The sequence below is a fragment of the Callorhinus ursinus genome, unplaced genomic scaffold (genome assembly GCF_003265705.2).
Source record: "Callorhinus ursinus isolate GAN/ISIS: 27379988/994484 unplaced genomic scaffold, GSC_fseal_2.0 scaffold2, whole genome shotgun sequence".
NCBI classification, from domain to species: domain Eukaryota; kingdom Metazoa; phylum Chordata; class Mammalia; order Carnivora; family Otariidae; genus Callorhinus; species Callorhinus ursinus.
Genome location: NW_027397064.1, coordinates 17594140 through 17616622, shown reverse-complemented (window position 1 = coordinate 17616622; position 22483 = coordinate 17594140). Strand labels below are relative to the sequence as shown.

The following is a 22483-nucleotide window of genomic DNA, read 5'->3' as shown; positions in this document are numbered from 1 at the left end:
TTTAAGGTTTGTTACGTGGGAACAGAGCAGCAATTAGTCCAGGGATAGATTTCCTTGTTAATGAGGCAAAACCTTTCTTAGCATGCAAACTCCTGCTATTAGGAACAGGAACATGGGGCGCCTGGGTGGCTCAGTTGGTTAAGCGACTGCCTTCGGCTCAGGTCATGATCCTGGAGTCCCAGGATCGAGTCCCGCGTCAGGCTCCCTGCTCAGCAGGGAGTCTGCTTCTCCCTCTGACCCTCTTCCCTCTTGTACTCTCTGTCTCTCATTCTCTCTCTCAAATAAATAAATAAAACTTTAAAAAAAAAAAAAAAAAAGGAACAGGAACATGTCTGGCTTTACGTGAACTCCAAGTATTATTCCCTTAGATCCTGTGGGTGCTTCCTTCCCAGGCCTTGGCTAGTTTACTCACCTGCATAAGTTGATCAGCAGTCAACTGAATACTCAAGGGGGACCCTCTGCAGTTCTTTCTCTGTGCAGTTATCCCCTCCGGTCTCTGTTCTGTGAATTCCAGATGCCTTGGCTTCCCAGGACTCCCAGCTCCATTTCCTCAACTCAGGGAGAGCACAGGGCTCTGCTTGGTTCCCCCTCCTTGTGTGGCAGCCTGGGAACTTTCTCCAGGAAGCAAGGTGGGGCAGTCAACAGGCTAATTTCATTTGTTTCCCATCTCTCATGGATCACTGTCCTTCACTGCCTCATGTCCAATGTCATGAGACCCATAATATTTCATGTATTTTGTCCAGGTCCTCAGTTGTTTCATGAAGGAGGGCAAATGTGGTCTCTCTCACTCCATCTTGGCCAGAAGTGGAAGTCACCTTTAACTTTTTAATATGTGTAACTGAAGTTCTCAAAAGTAACTTAAAATGTTTTAATTTCCCTATACTCTTCCCCACTCCTGTATTTCTTATTGTCTAATTTTTATTAATTTTTTTGCTTTCAAGCATATTGTAGTCTCATTTTATAAAAACTATCAAACTATTTAGATGCATAAAATAATCTTTAATGGATATTAATAATAGTTGCCTCTGGAAAAATAAACAACTAGGAATTAGAAAAGAAAGGGAGATTTACTTTCCACTGTATGCACCCTGTAACTTCTGAAGTTTCTACCATATGCACTTATTATACAAAAGAATTTTAAAAGTATTTAGATTTTCAAATATGCTTTTATAATTTTTTTTACTCACTGATATTTTCATTCCTTCCTTTATTCAGTTTGCTTCTTGCAGAATAAATTGTCTCTGTATCTAAAAACAGCATTATTTGTCTGCACTCTTGAATTATAATTTAGCTGGGTATAGAATTCTTTGATGCTGTTACTCCAGTGTCTTGTTTCTGTTGTTGCTAATGTCGATCTCTTTTCTTTTTATAAGTGATATATTTTCGTTCAAGTAGCTTTTAAAATTTTATCTACAATGTGGATTTTTTTTTTTTTTTTTTAAGTATCTGCTGTTTGGCATTTGTTGAAGCTTTTCACTGTGTGGACTTTCATCATTTTCATCCATTATTTCTCTGACAAATTCCTTGTCTTTATTTTCCTTGGTCTTATTTTCTCCAAAATGCTATTAAGACATGGAGGATGGGGGAGCCTGGGTGGCTTAGTTGGTTAAGCCTCTGACTCTTGGTTTCGGCTCAGGTCATCATCTCAGGGTTGTGAGATCGAGCCCTACATCCAGCTCTGTGCTTGGTGGTGAATCTGCTTAAGAGTCTCTCTCTCCCTCTGCCCCTCCCCCCACTCACATGCTTTCTCTAAAATAAACAAATCTTAAGAAAAAAAAAGAGAGACATGGAGGAGAGACCATGGAGTGCAACATAAGTCTCATTTCATTTCACATTTACCACCTTCTCTCTGTGTTGCATTCCACAATCAAGCATTCTTGACTTGTTCAGTAGTTGCCTCAGTGGGGACCTCTAATCTGCATGGGACTTTACATTAGAGGTTCAGAATTCCTGTCCCTATGCTGGTAACACAGATGCCAGTCACTGAAATTACCATTTCTGTGTATTTGCACTCTGCTCAGGAGGCATCAGGCAAGCAGCACATTTATGGTTCCAAACCCAAGTAGTTCTACAGAAGTGTTTTGCCTTGGTTTATTAGCAGAGAGAGCAGTTCTAGATATGTAGCTTCATTTAAGAAACCAAATTCTGGCCTGGAATCATGTTCAGTTTCCAATCTCATGCTGGTTTTCTAAATACTTGACTCTAGTCTGTGTTTTCCATGTGCCCTATGACTTCAGCTTTTACTCAATATCAGTTTTTTTCTCACTGATTTGGAAATTTTCACTTCATCTTTGAACTAAGCTTTGCATTAAAAAAATTTATTTTCCTTAGCCATTCTGATGTGCAGTGAATTCTATTATTTTGAGAAGAAATTTGTACTATGTTTAATTATTTGCAAACTAAATTTAGGTTTTTGTAAAAACTTGGGATTCCTTTAAGATTCTTCTAATAAGCAGATACGTCTCTTAAATTCAAATAACTTAGTTACCACTGGAGTTCTAAAGTGAAATACCACTCAAGGCTGAACAGACCTAAAAATACAGTATCAAATTCTTTACTTCACCTCATTTTATAAAATAATCAGGATTTTTTTACCACTTAGAATTAAATTCTACTAAAAAACAAAGTATCCAGAGGTCATTATATAGTATATCTATTATACACCATCATTACTCTCACCTTTTTACATTTACCACTGCCCCTCCAGGCTACATTCCAAGATCATGCCTTCTTCACAAGTACTCAGCAGTTGTCTCATATATTTATATTCAATAAATCTCAAAAAAAATTTAATCTCTATCTACAGGATCAGCAATTAAATTTCTGAGTAGCCTTTTTCAGTAAAATATACTAATTGTACAATTTGTGTACAGCTTGTTTTTTTTTTTAAAGAAAATGTCTTAACTTTTGGTAGTAGCTTAACAAATACACAGGCAACAAAGGCAATTTAAAAATGTCTCAGGAGAGATCTTAGTATGTTCATCGCTTGGCATGATGGAAAACACACTGCTCTAGAATCTGATCACATTGCCAGTCACAACCTGTGGCCTCAGTACAAATCTCCCTAGACCTCAGTTTATACATTTGCTGAAAAGTGTAAAAAAAAAAAAAAAAAAAAAGGGCATCTGAAAATTAAAACATTTCCAGATTACTAAAATGTCACGAGTCTATGATTCTGATCAATTTTGTTATTTTAAATTATTCACTTAGAGCATAATGGACAGCCTACCCCTTCAATTCAATATTCTCAAGAAGAGAGCACTTCAAGTCCTTCACAAGGTATATAACCAACACATACCTGTCTAAGTTAGTGCTACCAGAGGAGTAGTCCTTAGATCCAGTTCTGCTGCCATAAAAGGATGATGACTGTAAAGGTAAAAGCCCTAAAAAAAACAAACAGGAAAAATTTAATTCCTAAATCAACCATTCAATTTCATTTAGTAGTAAAATTATGCATTAGGCCTGTTCATATTTAACTTTTTCCCCCTTTCTTTTCATCAAAGTAATATATATGCATGTTAAAAGATCAAACACTGTGGAAAGGTTGTAATAGAAAAGAATACTCTCCTGCCCCCAAAACTCTACAAGTTGTGCTTATTTCTAACCATTTTTTAAAACTTAGTTTTCCTCATTTCCTTCATAATGCTAATGTTTCTACTATTTCTTAATTTATTCATTATAAACAGTATCAGTTACCTCCATTATGAAAAATCAGAAATTGCTCATTTACATCACCCCATTCTTGTTCTTTTCTCTCCAACCAGTTATTGGTTGTGTTAATGTTAGTTTTACTAATTAACTTCGTAACTTTAACACACTTAAACCTTCTACATTTTGTTTTATGAACCTTATCACTTGACCACTTACTTCTCTCTCCTCTTCCCCATCACTTTTTTTTTTTAAGATTTTATTTATTTGACAGAGAGAGAGAGAGAAATCACAAGTAGGCAGATAGGCAGGCAGAGGGAGAGGGAGAAGCAGGCTCCTTGCTGAGCAGGGAGCCCGACATGGGGCTCAATTCCAGGACACCAGGATCATGACCTGAGCCGAAGGCAGATGCTTAACCAACTGAGGCACCCAGGTGCCCCTGCATCAACTTTCTAAAACATATTTTAACTTCAACAGTGTTATGGCTTATTACATCTTTAAGCATTGTTTTCTAACTATAGGTTGATTATAAAAGCTGAAAACCCTTAAGTGGAGTTTACATAATGTATTATTATTTCAGAGGTAAGAATTATATTAGATAATTCTTTCTGGAGGAGTCTAATGTCACAATCCTGAACCACTAAAAGAATGTTCCTAGAGTCCCAATCAAATGAATTCTCTTAAACTCTCAAAATCATGCCATATTTTAGCTTGCTTCAATTTAATTTCCAGCTGACATGATATCCAGATCAATACCACATAGATGAGTCTCTAAAGAGTTCAGAGAATCAGAGAGATACGTTAAGTGTGGGAAACACTGACATCAATTCGTGGACAGCCTAACTTTTAGTTTCTGTAAAAACAGGGTACAATGTGAGCTTAAACAACTGTTTTAGGCAATTAATTCCAAGATCCTCTGGAACTTCTAACATGTAACAACACTGATAAAATTCAGTTTCAACCACTTTAACTCCTTGGATTCATTCTATGGTCCAGGTACTTTGATAATGAAAAAGTTTAATTTTAGGCAGTTAAATAGGGAAGAAGGTAAAGGTTAGATTCTTTGTTAACAGAATAAAAATTCCCTTATATTTCTAATACTTTAGCCAAGTACTGGATACAAATTTGGCACCCAATAACTAGTACTGAATCATGCAGTACTCCTGAATAATGTAGAGAGATATGTCCCAGTTTAGGTTTTTATTTCTAGTCTAATACAGGTACGTCATATAATAAATGGGTATCTTATATGAAGACCAAATACTTACCTGATGTCCTATTCTCTTCTGACTGTTTCAAACTCAGCTGCTTCTCTCTGCTGCTGGTTAAATACTTTCTGGAGGGATCTGTCATAGCCTTGTTGTTCCTACAGTTAATAATTTAATTCAATATATATATGTATATAGGTATATAAAGAGATAGTTCTTAATTTTAAATAGTTATCATTTCAGAATATTTACATTTCACCTATAGTTAAAAAAAATTTTTTTTTTTTTTAAAGATTTTTATTTGACAGAGAGACACAGCGAGAGAGGGAACACAAGCAAGGGCAGTGGGAGAGGGAGAAGCAGGCTGCCCGCAGAGCAAGGAGCCCAATGCGGGGCTCAATCCCAGGACCCTGAGATCATGACCTGAGCCAAAGGCAGATGCCTAATGACTGAGCCACCCAGGCGCCCCTACAGTTAAAAATTTCTTAAGTTGCATTTCCCCCTCTATTATTCCCAAATACCTGAACCTATACAAGTGGAGTGGGACCAGTCAGAGATACGCTCATGCTTTGATTAAAAGTGCTAATTTTAGGAGGCCCATCATGCATAAAGCCTGTGGCACATAATGCAGATACTCTATACCCAGATTCCCTCTGACCCCATTTTTGTGTCCTCTCTTCCACATGAACTTAGGTATGTTTTTGACAGCAAGTATCTAGGGTTCTTTTTCACAGATTGTCCTCAAGCTACTAGAGATCCTTTGCCTGCACTCTGAGAGAGTCACAGGTAAGGTCAAGAAGCCCAGCTCCCTTGCCTTGGATCAGAATAACTTTAAGGTAAAAAAATTTTTTTTTAAATGTTTTATTTATTTATTCATGAAAGTCAGAGAGAGAGAGAGAGAGAGGCAGAGGCAGAGGGAGAAGCAGGCTCCCCGCCTAGCAGGAAGCCTGATGCGGGACTCGATCCCAGGACCCCGGGATCATGACCTGAGCCGAAGGCAGACGCTTAACCATCTGAGCCACCCAGGCGCCCAAGGTAAAAAATTTTTTAAGGTGAAATTTATATAACAGGTTTTCTCTCTGGAATTAGGATGAAGCCTAACCTCCGCTTAATTTTTGTCTGATATCACACTCAGATTTAATCTGCACTCACTCGCTTTCCCTACTCCCTTCCTGGTATCCCCTGGGAGTACTTTCTTAATAATTTGCACACACACCTCCATTTCAGGGAGAGGATTCTGGAACTGGACCACTTATTTGGCAACAGCAACAGAAATACCACTGCTGGTGATAACACCTTTGGGACCTTATAGTTTACAATTACTACGATTTTTCATCTGTAGTGAATTGGGATGGGATAAACTAAAAGATAATATGGCTCATGCAATATCTTTAGCATTCAAGAAATGGGGTAGATCACACAATGGATCTTACTGGGGTTATAGAAATGTTCTAAAACTAGATTATGGTGATGGTTGCACAACTCAATAACTTTACCCAAAATTACTGAACTGTACATTTAAAACAAGCAAATTTAAAAGTTAATATTAAAATAAATATTAATATTAAATTTTAAAATTTAATATTAAATATTAAACTTTAAAAATTTAAAAGTACATCGCAAATTATTCCTTTCCTTGTCCCCAGGTCCCTCATCAAGAAATGCAGTCTAGTCTATTTTCCTACCCCTTAATGGGGCTGGCCTTGTGATTTCCTTTCCCCAAAAGATTGCAACAGATATAATAGTGTGATATAAAGTCCTGATTGTAAGGCTAAAGGCACCTTGCAAATTTACATTCACTCTCTTGGAATTCTGACACTGCTACGTGAATAACTCCAGGCCAACCCAGGAGATGATAAAAGACACAGGGCCCAATCACCCTCATCACCCAACCAATAGGCAGCCAATGGCCAGTCATATGGGTAAGGCCATTCTGGACCAACCACTAGCCAACCCACCAATTGACCATGGATGCATGAGAAAATGAGAGTACCCAGCTACAATCAGCCAATTCTGGCCCAGATAAGCAGAACCACTCAAGTCACCATCAACTCATAGGCGATAATAGTTACTATTTTAAGTCACTAAGTTCTGCAGTGATCTGTTATACAGCAACAGATAACTGATACAAGTAATATGGAATAATAACCATAAAGACTATAGTACTGGTTGGCTGTTGCTATGAGTACTGATCCGTTCAACGGAGAAAATGATAGATTCAGTTGAGCCAATTACCAACTTAAAGACAAAACACCATGAAGAATCGCTCATCCAAAGACAGTTGCAGCCCAGATCTTTAGGATTTGAGAACAAGAACATGCTGTTTCCAGAAAAGAAAAAAAAAAAATATATGTATGTATATATACACATTCCTTAGGAAATATCACACACTACTCCTGGCATAGTACTAAGGCCTGGAAGAGACTGAATATCTGACTATGGGTCATCAATCAGAGTAGCTATCATGAACTGGGTGCTATCATACTCCTAAGAGTCGTTAAGACCAGGAAGTTACAGCAGTAATGCATCATAAAATGGAAGTGGTATATCTGGGATGAGTTCTAAGCAAGCAGGAATAAGTAACAAGAACAGGCTTTATGAGTACTCCCTATAGCCAACTGAAAGAGGAAGAAAAACCTAGCCTGATTCATGGGTACATCATCTTTGTATCTTGCTAGAGGATGAAAATGAACTGCTGTTGCACTATAGACCCATTATGGGACTGCCCAAAAAGAGAATGGTGAAAGGAAATCCTCCACTGTGCAGGGTTTGAAAGGTGCACTTCATTATCCACTTTGTGCGGGGAAAAGAGTGGGCCATGGATTCCTGGATAGTGGCAAACTGTTTGCATGGATAGTCAGGGGCCTGCAAGTAGCAAGCCTGGAAGATCAGGGAGAAATGATTTATGGAAGAGGTATATGAATAGCCATATGGAAATGTGTACAAAGGGTGAGGATCTTTTTCACATATTAATGCTCACCAGAGAATTCCACTAAAGCGACATTAAAATCAGGTCCTGGTTCCCAGAGGGGAAACTTTTTTTCACCTGTGGGGACAGTAAGAGTCCCATTTAATCTAAAGCTATGCCCGCTACTCATTTTGGGGTCCTCATGTTGGCAGAGCATCAGGCAAAGAAAGGAACTGCCATACTAGCAGGGGTAACTGACTTTGATTATTATAAGGAGGTACTGTTGATGGTAGATAATGAGGGTAGGAGGAATATGGAATAACAGGGACTTACTAGGGAATCTCTTAGTGTTGTCATGTGCAGTTTTAACTACAAATGGGTGATTTCAGCAACCATGGCCTGCACAAGCACATAGTGACCAGGGGCTCATCCCCACAGGGATGAAGATCTTAGTCATATCACTAGGCAAATCACCAAGACCAGGAGAAGTATTAGTGGAGAATGCAGCAAATCTAAAATGGATGGTAGAAGAAAAAGATAATAATATCAGTTATAGCCTCAAGGCTACCTACACCAATAAGGACAAAAAGGACTACAGCTCATCCCTCTAATCCTCCTTTTATAAGATCTTCATCCAGAAATTGGGCAGCATCAATGTGAAGAATGTGTGATAACATGGAATGAACTTAATAGTTATGCTCCACCAGAGCCCTTCAGATCCCTTTTTATACTTTTCACACCTCCAGACTGGGTGTTTTCAACAGCCAGCACCTGCGGTTCTTCTTCAGAGGACTGCCTTTGGGATACTTAAAATATTTTGCCCATTTGGGCAGAGCCACAGAACCAAAGACTGTACAGTATGAGAACATAAAAGCCCATCTTCCTTACTTCAAGTTGGAACAGGCCCAGTGCCCCCTGCTGGATCAAGATGAAGCCTACTCTCCCACAGAGATCACACCCTTCTTTGGCTTCCTCTCCTTCCCTGTCCTACTTTCTTCACTTTGATCTCTCCTATGAGCACTGTCTTAACAAGTCACTTGTACAAGTATCTTAATCGAGTCTTTTAGGAAACTCAAACTTCAAAAAATCTGTGATATTGTGAAAAGTGTTATTAGTCCAGAACAAAGATCAGAAATTTAGGGCTCACCAGACAGAATTCTAAGTGGAAAAAGTGGGATGATCCCAAAGTGTGGTGAATATGGTAAACTGGCATGCAACAGTCTATTACAACCACCTTTTAGTGTATCTGTCCTACAAAACCCAGAAAGCTAAAAAACTCCATTTCCTAGTGCTCAAAATAAGAATTAAGATAATTACATATAATTGCATAATATCTGCAAAGTGGAAGTAAGGCAGAGGTCATGTGTTCTGTTCCTTGTGATGGCAAAAAAAATCATTTTGGAGGTGTCCAGTTTTTCCATAGAGATTTCTAATCTTGGTAGTGGCAGCATGGTTCCAGAGATGATAATTTCCAATTCAGCTATTAGCTTTGACGATAGCCAGGAGCATCTTTGGTGACCTGATCTGAGGCATAGCTCTCAAAATCATTCTGCAAGCTTAACCTACAGCCTATCTTTTCAGCTTTCCTAATGATTCTGTAACTCATTTCATACTCTCTAAAGGCAAATACCTTTATGTGTAAACTAGATAAATGAAGTTTGTTTCCTACAACTAGACCCTGAATACACAAATTTTGTTACTAGAAGTGGGGTGCTACCATAACAAACCTAAAATATATAGCACTAGCTACAGTAGGAAGGCGGAGAGTAAGGAAATAGATATTACAGATTGGAAAGTTGGTGAGGACTGTTAAATCACAACATAATATTTATAAAACTGTTATCTGTAAGGGCACCTGGGTGGCTCAATCGGTTGAGCGTCTGACTCTTGGTTTTGGCTCAGGTCATGATCTCAGGGTTGTGAGATCAAGGCCCATGTCAGGCTCTGCACTCAGGGGGTTGTCTGCTTGAGATTCTCTCTCTCCCTCTGCCCCTCCCACAACTCACATGCATGGATGCGCGCACGCTCTCTCTCAAATATTTTTAAAAAAACCAAACCCTGCTATCTGTAGTCTTGGGAAGCGGACTGCATACTTACTGAACCTATAGCTCTAAAGGAAAAGATTGAGACAATAAGAACACTGGTCTGTGTTTCAGCAAGGTCCTATTCAAGACAGATAAATTTGGGCAAGGACTAGCCACCTTATAATCAAGGATGAAAAGGAACACAGCCCTCTGTGCCAATGGCCTAGAATTGAAATTGTCTGGTAATCTGAGACTATATGGGACAAAAAAAAATCCAGTTGCTTCTGATTCTCAAACTGAGGCAATGACAGGAGGTAGCTGAGGAAGTAGTTTGTGAAAAAACAACTCCATGTTAATATTAAGAGAAACTAGGTGAAGGGTATACAGCAAAATTCTATATTGTCTTTGCAGCTTTTCTGTAAATCTGAAATTATTTCAAAACCTAAAGAGATTAAAACAAAAAATCCAAACAACAAAAATATTGGTCCCAATTCTTTCTCAAGCCTATAAAATCCTGTTTGTTATACTTTTAAGGAAACTTCTAGATTTCTAAAACTTCTAGATTTCTGGACACTTCTATACTCCCAGAACTTGATCAGCATCAAGCAGGCTACAAAAGCTGCATGGCCCCAAGGAAGAACACAGTCTTCAAAACCCAGTTCAGCTATGGCCTTGAGAGATAACAGACAAAGGAAATCTACCAGAAGACAAAGTCAGGAGTCTAATGAAGTACAATGAAGAAGAGAGTTTCTCCCGGAGGATAGAACAGAGACCGCTACAAGGGCTAACCAAGAACTTAATCTACTGCCTTCACTGTCTTCACAACCTCTGCCTACCAAGATTTCATTGCTGCCATAGAACAGCAACTCCTTAAGTTTCCTATTCTTGTCTTTTCTAAATGGAAATTTTTATTGTGGTTATCCTAGGTCTAAGCAAGCAATGTATAATGACATATGTATGAAGATGGGAGTGGGGAATACAGATGAACTTGCCTTTTAGTTTTTTTAGGTATCAGACCATAAGGTACATGGTCTAAGGCACACTTAGACGTTATGGAGAGAACTGCACATCACCCAGAGATCCTGGACTCTGAACTGGATACAATGACTAAACAGAAGGGAAGAATGATAAACAGATATATTTCTATGGCTAGAGGGGTAAACTACAGCAGACTGTTAGTTGTTTCCAAATAGAATAATAGAATTTGGCTAGGGTAGGCATATTTCCCAGAGTTTCTCATATATTTCTGATATAACCATATGACCAAATTCTGGCCAATGTGCACTGAAGTGGTGTGTACAATTTCCAGCCTAAAGGAAAGCAGTATGCCCTGCCTTTGTTCCTTTCCCCATTCTCACCAGTAGGCATGCAGAAATAGAGTGGAGGCTGAAGCAGCTATCTTGGTTCACAAAATGGAAGCTACTTATTAAGAATTATAGATCAATAAGGTAGAAGGAATCTGAGTCCATGGTGATTGTAGTTTCACATGTCACACCAGCCCTATCACCTATTCAGTTTTACATCTGTTACAGTAACAGAAAAAAAATCCCCATAAATACATAAAGTTTCTTTAGCTTTTTCCCAACTCCCTTCTGGTGACCCTTGATCTAGAATACCAGTTAATTAACTATCAACTGATTTCTGTTAAGGTATTAATTGACCATTTCCAATGATGTGGATGGAGCCAGAGAGTATTATGCTAAGCAAAATAAGTCAGTCAGAGAAGGACAAATACCATATTATTTTACTCATGTGTGGGATTTAAGAAACAAATGATCTAGAGGAAAAAAAGAGAGAGGAAAAACCAAAAAACAGACACTTAACTATAGAGAACAAGCTGATAGTTACAAGAGGAGAGGTGGGTGGGAGGATGGGTTAAAAAGGTGATGGGGATTAAGGAGTACATTTGTTGTGATGAGTAGTGGGTGTTGTATGTCGTGCTGAATCACTAAAAATTGTACACCTGAAACTAAGTATCACACTGTATGTTGACTGGAAATTAAAAACTTAAAAAAAAAGATATTAACTGAGGTATTTCATAACAGTGTAACAAGTATTCTCCCCCAAACAATTAAAAAAAACAACAACAAAATAAAACCCTCCCATGATGAGGAAGAGATTGTGAGCTGGTGACTGTCTTACTGTAGGTCTATCCTCTTTTGTTCAACCAGAAAATACCTATAAAAGACTGATGTTCCTTGCCTAGAAACTATGTCGGGTTCACAACCCCCCCTTTTTTTTTTAAAGAAAGAGCATGCTCACGTGTCGGGGGGGTGTTGGGGGTGGAAAGAAAGAGAATCTTAAGCAGGCTCCACACTATGTGGAGATCATGACCCTGAGATCATGACCTGAGCTGAAATCAAGAGTTGGATCCTAAACCAACTGAGCCACCCAGGCACCCCTGGGTTCAAAAATACTTTTACTTTTACTCCTAGGCTAACTTTTCACATGAAGAGGGTAAAAAAAAAAAAAAAAAATCACAGTTAAGGGAAGGAAAGAATTCACAACAAAAGAGCCGCCAACAAGAAACAGCTGCTTAGGGGTGCCTGGTTGGCTCAGTCAGTTAAGCATCCAACTCTTGGTTTAGGCTCAGGTCATGATCTCAGGGTCGTGAGATTGAGCCCCAAATGGGGCTCTCTGCTCAGTGGAGAATCTGCTTCCCCTCTCCCTCTCTCTCCCTCTGCCCCCCCATTCATGCACATTCTCTAAAATAAATAAATCTTTAAAAACAAAAAAAATAAAAAAAAAAGGAAACATCTGCTTAGAGTTATTCAATTCTATTCTTCCTCTAAGTATTGCAGATTAAAAAAAGCCAGGATGGGAGAAGGGCAATGAAACGATCAATGCAACAGTAATGGCCAAATACTCTCTATGAAGTCTATAATCTACCATCACCAAAATTAAAATTTTTTTTAATATTTTAATAAAAAATAAATTTTTTATTTATTTATTTGAGAGAGAGAGCGCACGTGAGCGAGCATGAGTGGGGTGGAGGGGCAGACAGAGAGAGAGAAGCAGCAGACTCCCTGCCAATCAGGGAGCCCAACGCAGGGCTCAATCCCAGGACCCCAAGAACATGACCCAAGCTGAAGGCAGACACTTAACCAACTGAGCCACCCAGGTGCCCCCAAAATACTTTAAATTCTATCTTTAGAATTCTCATAAATTGAACCCCTCCCCTCCACCAATTTTCCTCAGTGAGTGTAATTACCAATATGAGAAACACTGACCTAGTGCCATAAGGGTTTTTTTTATTAAGGATTTTATTTGAGAGAGAGAAAGAGCACGGGCGGGGGGCGGGGGGGAGGGAGGGAGGGAGGGCAGAGAGAGGGAGAAGCAAACTCCCTGCTGAGCAAGGAGCCTGACTTGGGGTTCGATCCCAGGACCTTCAGATCACAACCTGAGCTAAAGGCAGACACTTAACTGACTGAGCCACCTAGGCGCCCCTAGGGCCACAAGGGTTCTTAAAGCAACTTACGATGATGAATCATTTTCCTTAGGGTAATCTTCACTCAACTCTGAGCCAGATAACATTCTTTTCCTCTTTTCAGTCCTGTAGAGGACAAAGAAAAAAAGTTATTTAAAAAAGTCATAATTCATACCATTAAGAAGTATAAACCAACATATTCAAGGACAGAACTGTGACTACTGCTGCCTAGTTCTCTACACCACGTTTTTGATTAATATACTGTATATCTAGGACGCCTGGGTGGCTCAGATGGTTAAGCGTCTGCCTTCGGCTCAGGTCATGATCTCCAGGTCCTGGGATGGAGCCCCATGTCAGGCTCCCAGCTCAGCGGGAGTCTGCTTCTCCCTCTCCCTCTGCCTCTCCCCGTGCTTGTGCTCTGTCTCTCTCTCAAATGAATAAATCAAATCCTTAAAAAAAAAATACTGTATATCTGCATGCTCCGTGTCACTGACATAAATCATAAAAAAACCAATACTAATTACCTACTAAAAATATATACTTTTTATAAAAGGTATAAAATGTATACATTCTTCTAACATATTTTACTAACTGGACAATCTCCTTTTTCTCAAAGTATTCGTCTTTCTAAAAGACCAAAAAGACATTTATAAACAAGCGCACCTAATGACTAAGAAAAAAAAATAAGTCTTCCATACCTATTTTCTAATAACCCTGATCTAAGAGGGGTTGATGTAGATGTCAAAGAGGGAATTGTCCGGGTGACAGGTAGTCCACTTCCTGTTGCAGTCTTAATTGACCCTCTACCTGGATTACCAAGAACTTTTCGAAATGGAATATCATCTTTAGTTTCCAAACTTCCTCTTTTTGAAGATGCCTGTAAGAGTAAAGTTTAACATAGCTAAATATTCAAATTAATTGTCATGCTTTTAGATCATTGATTCTCATGTGGAATCAATTTTAAAAAATACAACTGGAAACCCATCTCCAGACATTCTAGCCTAACTGGCCTGGGGTGAAGCCCATTCATCAGTTTTTTTTAAAACACTCTAGCTGATTGTAATGTACAATCTGTATCAGAAATTGAACTTGACACTTATTTTCTTCTAGCACTCCTATAAATTTAAAATTTCCACAACATGACTAGAGGCAGAAAGGAATTTGCTTTGAATACCTAACTTTTTAAGAAAAGACTCAGGTACACAAGATGTGATTCTAGTGATAAGGATGAAAATAAATCTTCAGAGAAAAACAATCCAATTATGATTATGATAAAGTGACATAAATGTGGGAAAAAGGAGCAACGACATTTGGTTGCCACGACCTAAATGCCAAGTCACAAACAAATACCTCATGTGACTTTTGATGGGGAGAAAGAAAGTGAAAGAGAGTCCACTGGCAGAAGATGAATCAAAGAGAATACCTTAAAGACACAGCAAGAACAACAGAGTGAATACAGCAATTTAAACATTATTGGGAAATAGTGTTTTTGACCAGCATTCTGCCAGTACATTTTACAACTAGATTAAAAGCTATGTGATTTGTCTATTGAAGAAATTTCCAATTTCTTTCTCTACAGAATTATGTACAATGTTAGCAGAGGAAAGAATCTCTGAGATCATCTGAATGAACAGTTTTTAAAAGTTAGAATTTATTTTCAAATGGGCGATACATTCTCAAGATTCAAAAATCAAAATACTATTATCAAGGTCATTTCCTGAGATGTCTCATTATCACCCACTGCCATATACCCAATTCTTTCATTCCCATTCTCTTGTCCCTTGTAAGTATTCTTCTTTATGTAAATGTAAAGCAAATCCTTTTTGTTATACAAGTGGTAGAATACTATGTGTACACTGTTTTGCATTTTTAACCTTTTTGACCATGACCTCCACTTAGAAGTATTTTACATCACAACTATTACATATACATATAAATAACCAAAAGTTTCAGAAATCAATACTTATCCTTACTATGTACAATACCTCCTCATTTCTGTTCTGTTCCTTTATTTAATCCCAGTTATGACCCATAAAATTGATTTTACAATCCCCCGGAGAAGAAGTGAGAGTATAAATATTTGCTTGTTATATATAACACCTATATATTTAAGTATTCTAATAGTTTAAATTTCTACCCATAGATGAATCTCAAAATAATTACAATGAGTGAAAAAGCTAGACAAAAAAAAATTACACACTGATTCCATTTACATGAAACTCTAGAAAATGCAAACTAATCTATAGTGACAGAAAGCAAACCAGTTGTGGTTTAGGAATAGGGACCAGAGAGAAGGCAGGAAGGAAGGATTACAAAGAGGAATGAGGAAACTTTTAAGGGTTATGGTTATGTTCCCTTGGTTGATTATGGTGATAATTTTACATGTATACACATAAGTCAAAACATATCAAATTGTATACTTCAAAAATATGTGCAATTTAGAGCATGTCAATTATGCCTCAATTAAAATGTAAAAAAAAAAAAGCCTCAGAACCTATTAAAAAAAACTAACAAAAATAAAATCTTATTCACTGCACAGCAAATGGACTAAGTAATCACCTCTCTGCACAGCCAGCAGAACTCATCAATTTACTTAGAGAATAGTTTCCAAGTTCTTCTTACTTTATGCCTGGTTTCTCTTCACAGAATAAATTTTCAGAGACATAGGACTGCTAACTTGTAATAGTACAAAGCAAGTCTCATGGCTATCTGAATATTTATGAGAGAGAAACTATTTAAAAAGCAAACAGAAGACCTCAACAAAACAGTCTGGTATCATATGTTCATAATGCACAACAGACCTAAAGGGCATCACAGAAATAGTAGCAAATATTTATAGCATTGTTAGTACATGGTATTGTAGGCTAATAAGCACTTTTACATGCATTATCTCACAGCAATCCTTAAAATATTACTGCTGCTTCAATTTTACAATCCTGAGTAAGGCTCAGGATACTTAAGGAACTTCTTCAATAACCCATAACAACTAAGTAGCAGCACGAAATCTCAAACCCACATCCAACTCCAAAATTATGCCTTTAAAAACTACACTTTACTGTGGTTCATAATGATGACCATGAGACATAAAGCACAAGTTATGTGTTTAGTAAAACTACATGTAAGAAGGGTTAGTATGTGATAAATTTTGAAAAGATTTTCATAATAGTTGATTGTAACTTTGCTTAAAAGCTAGAAAGATTCAAATGAACATACCTGATTGTCTGAGTAAGAAAGCTGCCTGTTGGTTTCCTTCTGTGAAGTCCTGCTGCCCAGAATAGCTCCAAAACTACCAGACCCCTGAGAAGGTTTCATGGCTGGTGGGGGGAAAATAAATAAACTCCAAGTCATTTACTTTAATTAAGAGACGTAATCATCGTTATAGAATACTGAAAAAAATAGAAGCATAAAAAAGAAGCATACTTTCTAAAAAGTATACCTGATCTAAATAGTAATTAAAATTCGGAGCTAGAGTCTCAAGCAAAAAATGAAATAACATGCACAAATTTGGGAAAATGTAACAGAAAAATAAAATTTTAAATGCAAAATGAAAATGCTAGAAATTCTCCTATATAAATATCTGGTAATTAACACTACAGAAAAGTCAGTGTGTGTCTATGGCATGAACGCTGACAATGGATACCAAGGAAACATGTAACACATGAGTTGGTATTAAATAGCAAACAACTATAATTTTTTTTAATTTTACAAGGAAAACAGTGTATCAGATAATAATACAAAGTAGCACTGCTACATCTTCATTTTCTAATATTTTTATTACATTTAAGTTAAAAAGCTCAATTAAAAGTCTGTCAACTCTAAAATATTAGTAATAAAGTTTCGATGTTAATAGAGCTGGAGAGTAACAGTAATAGTGGAAAACTCATTTTAAGCACTAGATTATTTCTTAAGATCTATTAAAACATTTAAAAAAATCAAAACATTTTAAATGAAAGGGTATTAAGAAGGGGCAGGGGAATCTGATAATACTGTATATGGTTTTCTACAGTACTTGCTGTCTTCGTAGCAAGAGTAAAACCACGGAATAAGTCTCATACAGAGAAAGACAAGTATCTAAGACATATAACAATACGACTCTTTCCAATTATAATTTAAATCCTCCTCCTCTGCTAGCCATATTCTTTTGTGGAAACTTTAGGGTTTTCTACATATAGAATCATATCATCAGAGAACAGAGATAATTTTACTACCTCCCCTTCTACGCCCAATGTGGGGCTTGAACTCATGACCCAAAGATCAAGGGTCACATGCTTTCCAGACTGAGCCAACCAGGCGCCCCTACTTCTTCCTTTCTAAATTAAGATGAATTTCATTTCTATTTCTTGCCCAAGTGCCCTGGCTAGGACTTCTAGTATTATGTTGGATAGTAGGAGAGGGCATCCTTGCCTTGTTCCTTATCTTAAAGGAAAATCTTTCCACTTTTCATTGTTGAGTATAGCTGTGGGCTTTTCATATACGGCCTTTATTTTAAGGTAGTTTCCCTCTATTCCTAGTTTGTTGAGTGTTTTTATCGTGAAAGTGTTTTGAATTTTATCAAATGCTTTTTCTGTATGAAGAGGATAACATGGCTTTTGTCCTTCATTCTCTCATTTGGTGCATCACATTGATTTTTCATATGTTGAACCATCCCTGCATTCCAGAAATAAATCCCACTTGGTCATAGTATATAATCCTTTTTTTAAGATTTTATTTATTTGAGAGAGAGAGTGTGCATGCGATGGGGGGAGGGCAGAGGAACAAGCAGACTCATGCTGAATACCGAGCCTGATGGGGCGGGGGGGCCTCAATCCCATGACTCTGAGATCATGACTTGAGCCAAAATCAACAGTGGGATGCTTAACTGACTGAGCCATGCAGTTGCCCCGGTATATAATCCTTTTAATGTACTGTTGAATTCACTGCCAGTATTTTGTTGGGGATTTTTCTATCAATATTCATCAGTGATACGGATCTACTACTATCTAGTAATATTCTTTTATAACTGTTAATGGCAAACCCTGGGAAGATTAGTGCTCACCTGCATGAAGTCTGTTTTGATGGACTGCATCTAGAAACAACCTCATTTCCTCTGCATCCTTACTTGGTACTTTGTCAATAGATAAGAAGCTGTTATCCTGTAGAGTTAACATTAGGCGGCTTTGTTTCGCTCCACTGGGTCGAAGCACCACATTTTTAATGTTATGACTTAACTAATTAATACAAAAGGAAAATTATGTTTCTGTTAAAAATGTATAACAAAGTATCATAAAGTAAGTTATACTTTATACTTTCTAAATTACATTTCTTAGTCTTTCCTGTATTAATTTAGGGTTTTTCCCCCCAACCAAAAAGAGTTCCCATTTCTTGATACACTTAAATCAAAGATTTTACTTTTAGGAAAAGCAAACACCTACTATTAAAAATTATTTTACAAAGTAACCCTAGCACTATTGATTTTATGGTAGGGAATTGCATATTTTCAGGTATAGTTATAAAGCTATAAAAACTATTGAGTTAACAATTTACAGAGCTTAGATGGTTACACTAGCACTAGTTTAGAAAGCCATATTGTGCTAGAGGCTTTCTTTTTCTCCCCCGCCCCCCTTTTTTAAACCTGTAAACTATCTGGCAATTGGTTCAGGTAGCTGTAATTTCAAAGGATTTATTAATCCAAACTATATTCCGGAAAAGAATTCCACCTCTCAAAAACAAATCAAAATAAACCTTTATCAATGTAAGAAAGCATCCTTTTCTTTATATATATATATATGTATAAACGTATATGTATACACACACACACACACACACATTTTTTTAAAGACTCTATTTTTAAGTAATCCCTACTCCCAATATGGGGTTCTTACAGCCTTGAGATCAAGAGTCTGATGCTCTACCCACTAAGCCAGCAGGCACCCCCATCTTTCTTTTTTTAACTGTCTAAGCAGGCTCATTTAACTTTCATACAGTCATGAAGATCATGAGCACTCTGGAAACTCTTTTAGCTTACTTCTTCCATTCCCTAGAACTGGTTCAATAATTTGTCTTATACTCTTCCAGATTCTGGGTATGTATCATGAAGTGATAACTTTTATTTTCTCTTGGCTGAAATTTTTCCAAGACCAAATTGAAATCTTACAGTTTACTACCTAAATAATTCTTGCCAACTAGGCATCTTTATTCTCTAATGTGCTCCCTCAGCAGGCATATACAAAGGTTTCAAAAGCTGCCTTTTGCTGAAGACATACCCTTTGAATAACATTAAGAAAGAATAGCATTTTATATTTTTTAAACTAGAATTGATCTGTCAATTCTAATTTAAATATTTTAAATAGGAATGTAAATATAATTTTATCAGACTTAATTTATATTCAAGTTTTAAATTATACGTGTGTGTGTGTTTATCTATCTATCTATCTATATATATATTCAAAGCAGGTCTTAAATTCATGTCCTTGAGTAAAAATTCTGTAAAACACAATAGTTTCAGAGGGTTTAACTCCAAAATATTTAAACAAGGAGCTTAATATGCAAAAGAAAAGAGATCACATAAAACCACTATTTCAGTCAGTATACCACTTTTTAAAAATGAAAGTTAAATACATTAAGGGGAAAAGCTTGTTCATAAACAAGATGAGAGAATAATCTTGAACCTGAGGTCTTCAACAACTGAAAATCCTATCAAACCCATAATTTTATTAACCACCATACGGTGAGGCCTTCCATCTTTCCTCTAAGTCCAGACCTCTCTGTTGGAGTTCCAGTCCTGTTTACCTAACGCCTATTAGATACCAACATCTGAATGCCTGACACCTCAAACAACTAATTTCTCTTAATCCTCCCACCCCAGTTCTTTCCCTCTGCTCCCTACCAAGACATGAAAGGCACTGCCATCCACTCAGAAACTTGGGAATCTCCCAAGTCTTTTCTTTCTCACCCCCCTAAATCTAATGAGTCAAGTCATCTTGAAATCTCTTCAAATCTATTCTTTCCTCCTGTTTCTTCCTACTGTCCTATCCTTTGATTAGGACTTTTATTCTTCATCTAAATTCCCACAACCTCCTCCTATATGTCCTTATTCTTCCACTATCTCTTGAAATAAAGTCATCTGCCTAGCCCCTAAATGAATCTGAACTTGAGATTCTTGACTCCTTAGAATCTAAGCTCCTCTTAGTATGACAAATAAGATACTTCAAGATCTGGTTCATATCTAGCTCTTCAGCCTCTACTTCTGCCACGCACTCCCTACTGCCCGTTTATTTTTAAATAATTTTCTGGTTCCCTGAGGGTTGATTCACGCTTGCATGTGTATGTCCATGGACAGAAATCACCTCTACCCTACCTCCACTGTTTGGCAAACTCCTATTTATCCTCTAAATGCTCAGGACACAAACCACTCTCTTCTTTGCATTATTTCAATGTCTCTGAAATATCTTTACATCTGAAAATGCTTCTGATTACGCTTAAGTAAGAAGAAAAGCATCTCATTCAGCTCTGTATTATTAAGCCTTGGTACAGTATCCACCACAGTAATCTGTAGGTGGTTAGCAAAATAAATGCTGAACAGGAACTGATCTAGAACTGCAATGAGGCTGGAATCATAGGCAGAATCCTCATACTCCTAAAGAACTATGTTTTCTTAAATATTTAAATATTTACCGACTGCTAATTTGGGCTGAGGACTGAGAAACCAAATCTCTATTTGAAAAGGAATCTTTCTTTCATTGAGATGAGCAATTAGTAGATACATGTATGTGGCAGAAACTACTATTGTTTCTATTACCCATGTCACCACCTCCAATCTACACCTCCAATCTATTTAAGAGTATCTTTGATACACAAAATTATAAGCAATTTATTTTCATAGTTCAAAAGCAAACAGAAATGGAATTTTTACCCCAGCTCTAGGGTTCTCAAGCATAAAATTTCATAAACTGTTATTCAAGAGAGTACTTCAGTTTAGAATACCATACTTTTATATTATCTAATTAACAAATACAGAATTTTAAAGTGCAGAAAAATATATTGCTTTCTTAAATTCAAATCGTATCAAGATAAGCAGCTCTTAGCTGCAAAGAATAAAGAGTATAGAAGTAAAAACAAAATTAACTATTTTTTGCAGTGATAAAATAATGAAATTCTTCAAAAGTTTACAATTAGAAGAAAACAGCAGTAAGGATGACCTTGAATAATCATCCTTGAATGGCCCATACCACAACCTTTGCAGGATTATTTAGGAAGGAGGCATTAGGTTTTAGAAGACTCTACTAAGTGCTATTAAAAGCTAATACTACACAGTGATGAATCTATTATATATACTAAGGAAAAAAGGGGAATAACTAAAAAGTTATCCTAATGTGGTTTTTAAGATAGCTTGATAGAAAAGTATCCAAACTCAGTTCTTCTCAGCTTCCTCCTAGTTTTCTTTTCAATAATGGTGACTACTTCCTGCTCTTTATTATACACCATCAATGATAGTGTTGAATAATTCATAAAATATGCACACAAAACTATTAGTGTCCTGGAAATAAGAAGAAATGTTAATCTAGGAGGAGGGCTACCATTATACTTACTATGGTACAGGGAAGGTATTCACTAAAGGCTGTGATTTCAAGATCTATTCCACATCAAAATATGGTAATACCTGAAATATCCTTGGAATTCCTCCAGTGTTGTAGTGAACTACCAGGCTGACTTTATTCTCTTTTTCCACAATTTCAAAGGACCCTTCTTTCCATTTTGTAATTCCAGTCTGCATACTTCGAATTCTGATAGGACCGTGTATCTTCAGAGGAGACATACTTTCTTTAAAAATAAATTGCTTCTAGCCAAATTAAAAAGCAAAAATACACCTTCACCTGACAGATTCTATGGAAGAAAAATAAAATAGTAAGTCACAATTTCCTAAGATAAGAGTGATTAAGAGTTTGACAGAGCATTTAATAAACCATGTTATGTCCTTTTCTCTATTTCAATACACTTTTTATTAACCAACCTCAAAGGCCTTGATTAGCTGATAGGCACAAGAAAGACAACTAAATGTCACCGAATGTCAGGGACTAAATCTACCCACCTTTATTTCTTCTCTACGTGTTCCCTTCTTTGCCATATGTCCAGGATCTATGCCCTATTAGTGCCTAAATTTTCAATTTTGCACCATTAATAACCGATTGCTGCCACTAAAGGCATGTCAATCAGGAATACTAAAGATTCCATTGTTAAAGTGATTGCCCACAGCAGTATAACCAGCTTTTATCTTCCTTCATGAATGCTA

At 37.0% G+C, this 22483-nt stretch overlaps 1 protein-coding gene across 5 annotated transcripts in view; it reads right to left on the bottom strand.

The window, feature by feature from the left end:
- USP37 (ubiquitin specific peptidase 37) overlaps positions 1-22483 on the bottom strand; it is an 81261-nt gene that overhangs the window by 48883 nt on the left and 9895 nt on the right. For 4 of the 5 annotated variants that reach the window (XM_025891574.2, XM_073878663.1, XM_073878658.1 and 1 more), the window contains exons 3-9: positions 21854-22077; positions 18251-18422; positions 16429-16529; positions 13914-14092; positions 13267-13341; positions 4917-5014; positions 3299-3383 (exon numbers count right to left, since the gene is read on the bottom strand). In XM_025891574.2, the coding sequence (XP_025747359.1) occupies positions 3299-3383; positions 4917-5014; positions 13267-13341; positions 13914-14092; positions 16429-16529; positions 18251-18422; positions 21854-22009 (866 nt within the window). In that variant the 5' untranslated portion in view covers positions 22010-22077. Of the gene's footprint in view, positions 1-3298; positions 3384-4916; positions 5015-13266; positions 13342-13913; positions 14093-16428; positions 16530-18250; positions 18423-21853; positions 22078-22483 lie in introns of those variants that run through there. The other variant, XM_073878668.1, reaches the window with a different exon arrangement.